The following is a 4,952-nucleotide window of genomic DNA, read 5'->3' as shown; positions in this document are numbered from 1 at the left end:
TTGAATTGCAAATAGATGCTAGTGTTTGAGATCACTCCACACTTCTATTAATTTGAGAGCACACATGGCTAAATTTCTCCTTCATCTCCTCTAGCCACCTTCCATACCATAGCTCCACTTCTACTCTTCATCTTCACCAAATTCTCCATTTCCGAGAGCAACCTTTCTCTAATTCTCCAAATTCCGCTACACTTCATCTTCTCCTCATCATTCTCCATGGATTTCCTCCCTCTCCTACTCCAAGGACGTCCATCAAGAACTGATCCTTGCTGCAGAGCTGTGACCACGAGCAAACACAAATCATATTTCTTCTTCTACTTCTTTAGTTCTTAGGATTTTGTTGGCTACCATGAGTGGTTAATCTTCTCCTTTGGGATTGAATGTAATCTACTCAAACTTGGATGTAATATGGTGATATTTATATATAGCATTTGTGTTTTACTCAATATTGGTATTATTGTTCTGTTTTTAATGCTTGATTCTATCTGATCAATAGATGTCTTGATTTTGATTTTTAGATCTGACTGGAAAGTATTTCTGAAAATCTTATTTGAACAATGATACTTGATATACTGTGATGCTATGAATATATCTTAATATATCAATTGCTTTTAACACTCGACCGTAATGCTAGGTAGTTTATTGAATATGTGAGGAATCAATATTCAGGGAACTAATCTTACGAATTTTATACGGGAGGGATCAATATAAATGATTTTTTAGTGTGCAACAATATTGGTATTTTCAGATGTTATATATTTATTCATCCAGATTATAGACAAGGGAGATAGATGAAATTCAATCCCAGTTTCTTTTACTGAATTTTTATCTAATTTTCTGCTTTTACTATATTTGTTTATGCAAATTAGTTTAAACATCAATGATCTATCAAATTAAAATTTCTGTATATATATGCTGATCGAGATAATTATTAATTTTCACTGAATTCGTTCTACTTAAAAATCATTATACTATAGTTGACTTTTGGTACGCTTGCCAAGAGATCAACAAGTATTTTTGGCGCCATTGCTGGGGAACGGTGTTCTTCTGAAATTTTTAGTTATCTCATCTAGCTTTGTGTATAGTTTCTTAATTAGATAGTTAATTCAATTTTCTCCTTTGTACTAATCCTTGCTTGAGCTATTTTGATTTATGCTCTTAAGAGTTCAGGTTCCTGAGGATCGATTAGCATTTGACCCGGAGATAGAAAAGACAGCTAGAAGGAACAGAGGCAAAAACAAGAAGAAGCAAAGAAAGACAATGGAAGAATCTTCCAGTACTTCCATCACATCTCAATCAGAAAACATGGAGAATCAAAGACAAGCTCCAACCAGAAAGACACTTAGAGACTATGCTATGCAGCAAGGGCCAAGATATTTTTCTAGCATAGCAATACCACCCACCACCAAAACTTTGGAGATGAAGGCAGCTTTCCTCAGCTTAATCAATTCTCATCAATTCACTGGAATGGATAATGAAGATCCATATACTCATCTCTCTACATTCTACGAATTGATAGGAACCATGGGCTTTCAAGAAGGAGATCTTGAGCATGTATACATGCGTTTGTTTCCTTTTTCTTTGGTAGGTAAATCAAAGGAATGGCTTAAGTCACATCCAAACTAGAGTTTGAACAGCTGGAAGGATGTTGAGGAGAAATTCTTGAACAGATTCTTTCCACCATCTCGCTACATCAAAGCCAAAGCTGATATTTCAATGTTTAGGCAAGGACCAGATGAGCCATTTTGTGAAGCTTGGGAGTGGTTCAATTCCTTATTGAGGAAATGCCCAAATCACGGATTTGAAGATATTGCTCAACTGAACATATTTTGTAATGGTCTGAGGCCTGACACCAAGATGATATTAGATGCAGCAGCAAGTGGAACAATGATGAGTGTAAATGCGGAGCAAGCAACAAGAATCATTGAGGCATTAACATCCACATATCATCAAGCTTAGCATAATAGGCAAACTGTTCAGAGGAAAGGAGTGCTTGATCTTAGCACTACAGATGCAATCTTAGCTCAGAATAAAATTCTGACCAAACAGATTAAAGCACTGACGAAGCAGATGTCTAAATTACCCGAGCAGTTGCAAGTTGTGCAATCTTCTCCCAGTCAATAACCCATGAGATGTGACTTTTGTGGAGGCGATTATCCAAATGGTCATTGTTCTTATCAGAGTAGCTCGCAAGGAGAAGTTCAATATGTGAGTAACCAAGGAAGACCAGGAAATTTCTCCAACAATAATAACTTTTCACAGGGGTGGAGAAACAATCCAAATCAGAATTTTGGGTGGAAGCAAGATGTTGGTCCTTCAAACAGACAACCTCCTTATCAACAGCAGCAACAACATTATCCTTCGGTGCATGACAGAACAACTAAACTGGAGGATACTCTAGAAAAGTTTATGCAAGCTTCTTTGACCAATCAGAAAAATACAGAAGCTTCAATCAAGAATCTTGAAACCAAGGTTGGACAATTGGCGAAACAATTATCAGATCAGCAGGCAGGTCAATTTTCAGCCAACACACAGACTAATCCCAAGGAGCATTGTAAATCTATTACCACTAGAAGTGGTAAAGTTGTGGGAAGAGGGATTGGATACAACCTGGCTGTAGAGGAAGAGGTGTTGGAGGAAAAAGAAAGAGAGAATGAAAAAAATGAGTGTGAGGGAGAGGAAGAACAAAATAAAAGAGAAGAAAAAGAAGAAAAAAATATAAGTGAGGAGAAAAAGAGGGAGAAGGGTGAGAAACAGGTACCTCAGTTGAAGAGCCTACCATACCCTCAAAATCCCTCCAAAAAAGACAAGGAAAGGCAGTTTGCAAGATTCATGGACATTTTTAAGCGACAGTAGATTAATATTCCTTTTGTGGAGGCGATGGAGCAGATGCCGACATATGCAAAATTCATGAAAGAGCTCCTAACAAAAAAGAGAAGATTCTCTGAAGAGACAGTAGAGCTTGAAGCAGGGTGCAGTGCTATAATTCAGAAATCATTACCTCAGAAATCCAAAGACCTTGGGAGCTTCACAATTCCAGTTACAATAAGAACATTACCAGTGGGAAAAACAATGTTTGATTTGGGTGCTAGTATAAATTTGATGCCTTTGTCTATGCTACGAAGAATAGGAGATCTGGAAGTAAGGCCTACACGGATGGCATTACAACTAGTTGATAGATCCATGAAGTATCCCTATGGTGTGGCAGAGGATGTCTTGGTTAAGGTTGACAAATTCATGTTCCCAGTTGATTTTGTGGTAATGGATATTGAGGAAGACACTGAAGTTCCTTTAATACTGGGAAGACCTTTCATGAAGACGGCCAAGGTCATTATTGACGTTGATGATGGCAAATTGAAGGTTAGGGTGCAAGATGATGAAGTCAACTTTAATGTCTTTGAAGCAATGCAGGACCCAAAGGACAAGCAACAATGCTTCAAGATGGATGTGATAGATGAAATTTTTCTGTCATCCAGGAAGCAATTGACAAAGGCAAGCCCATTAGAAAAAGCTTTGATTGGTGCTTGTGATGATCTGGAGGATGATGAAGAAAAGAAAGTTGATGAATACCTAACACATATGAATTCAGCAAAAGAAATTGCATCAAATGATATACAACTTGACAAATTGCAACAAGAAAATAGAACTGAAAGTCAGAAGCTAGAGCTAAAGGTATTACCTCCTCATTTAAAATATGTTTTTCTTGCAGATGGAGGTAACAAACCAGTGGTGATCAGTAGTGCTTTAACGGCTTCTGAAGAGGAAAAGTTGATTTTAGTTCTTAAAGCCAATAAGGGTGCAATAGGTTAGACTTTATCTGATCTCAAAGGAATTAGTCCATCCTACTGTATGCACAAAATTCATATGGAGCAAGATTACAAGCCTGTAGCATAGCCTCAGCGGCGATTGAATCCAACCATGAAAGAGGTGTTCAAGAAAGAAGTAATGAAGTTACTTGATGCAAGTATGATTTATCCAATCTCTGACAGTGCCTGGGTCAGCCAGATCCAGGTAGTTCCAAAAAAGGGAAGGTATGATTGTTATTTGTAATGATAAAAATGAATTAATTCCTACTAGAACAGTCATAGGTTGGAGAATGTGCATAGATTATAGAAAATTAAATCAGGCCACTTGGAAAGATCATTTTCCTTTGGCTTTCATGGATCAAATGCTAGAAAGGTTAGCAGGGCAAGCATTCTATTGTTTTTTGGATGGATATTCTGGTTATAATCAAATTGTAGTATATCCAGAAGATCAAGAAAAAACTACTTTTACTTGTCCATTTGGTGTGTTTGCTTACAGGAAAATGCCGTTTGGATTGTGTAATGCACCAGCAACCTTTCAACGATGCATGCTTGCAATTTTCTCTGACTTGGTGGAAAAATGCATAAAAGTCTTTATGGATGACTTCTCTATATTTGGTGCTTCATTCGATCAATGCCTGGAAAACTTAAATACCGTACTAAAGCGGTGTGTTGATACCAATCTGGTTTTGAATTGGGAAAAGTGCCATTTTATGGTAACTGAAGGTGTGGTGCTGGGCCATAAAATCTCTGCTAAAGGTATTGAAGTCGACAAAGCTAAAGTGGAGATCATTGAAAAGTTGCCACCACCCAAAAATGTGAAGGGTACAGGAGTTTTCTAGGCCATGCTGGGTTCTACAGACGATTCATCAAAGATTTCTCCAAAATTGCCAAACCACTCAGCAATCTGCTCAACAAGGATACACCTTTTAATTTTGATGTTGAATGTTTGCATGCATTTGAATTGTTAAAACAGAAATTGGTTTCAGATCCTGTGATAATTGCTCCTGATTGGAATTTAGGTTTTGAGTTAATGTGTGATGCAAGCGACTATGCCATAGGAGCAGTTTTAGGACAAAGAAAATCCAAAGTTTTCCATGCTATACACTATGCTAGCAAAGTCCTTAATGAAGCTCAAATTAATTATGC

The 4,952-nt window shown here is 37.4% G+C and overlaps 1 protein-coding gene and 1 non-coding gene across 2 annotated transcripts; one reads left to right on the top strand and one right to left on the bottom strand.

Moving 5' to 3' along the window:
• Nucleotides 1–1,695: 1,695 nt before the first annotated feature.
• LOC114164919 lies at nt 1,696–1,802 on the bottom strand. The gene has a single exon (XR_003599654.1). It is a non-coding gene; the product is annotated as a small nucleolar RNA R71 (small nucleolar RNA).
• A 325-nt stretch (nt 1,803–2,127) lies between these two features.
• On the top strand, nt 2,128–3,810 carry LOC114163487. The gene is made up of 2 exons (XM_028047797.1): nt 2,128–2,628; nt 2,890–3,810. Exons 1-2 carry the CDS (start codon nt 2,128–2,130, stop codon nt 3,808–3,810), a joined length of 1,422 nt encoding a protein of 473 aa, XP_027903598.1.
• The last annotated feature ends 1,142 nt before the right edge of the window (nt 3,811–4,952 follow it).

This window comes from Vigna unguiculata, chromosome 9, assembly GCF_004118075.2.
Source record: "Vigna unguiculata cultivar IT97K-499-35 chromosome 9, ASM411807v1, whole genome shotgun sequence".
Lineage (NCBI taxonomy): Eukaryota > Viridiplantae > Streptophyta > Magnoliopsida > Fabales > Fabaceae > Vigna > Vigna unguiculata.
This window is presented reverse-complemented; position numbering and strand designations above follow the sequence as displayed.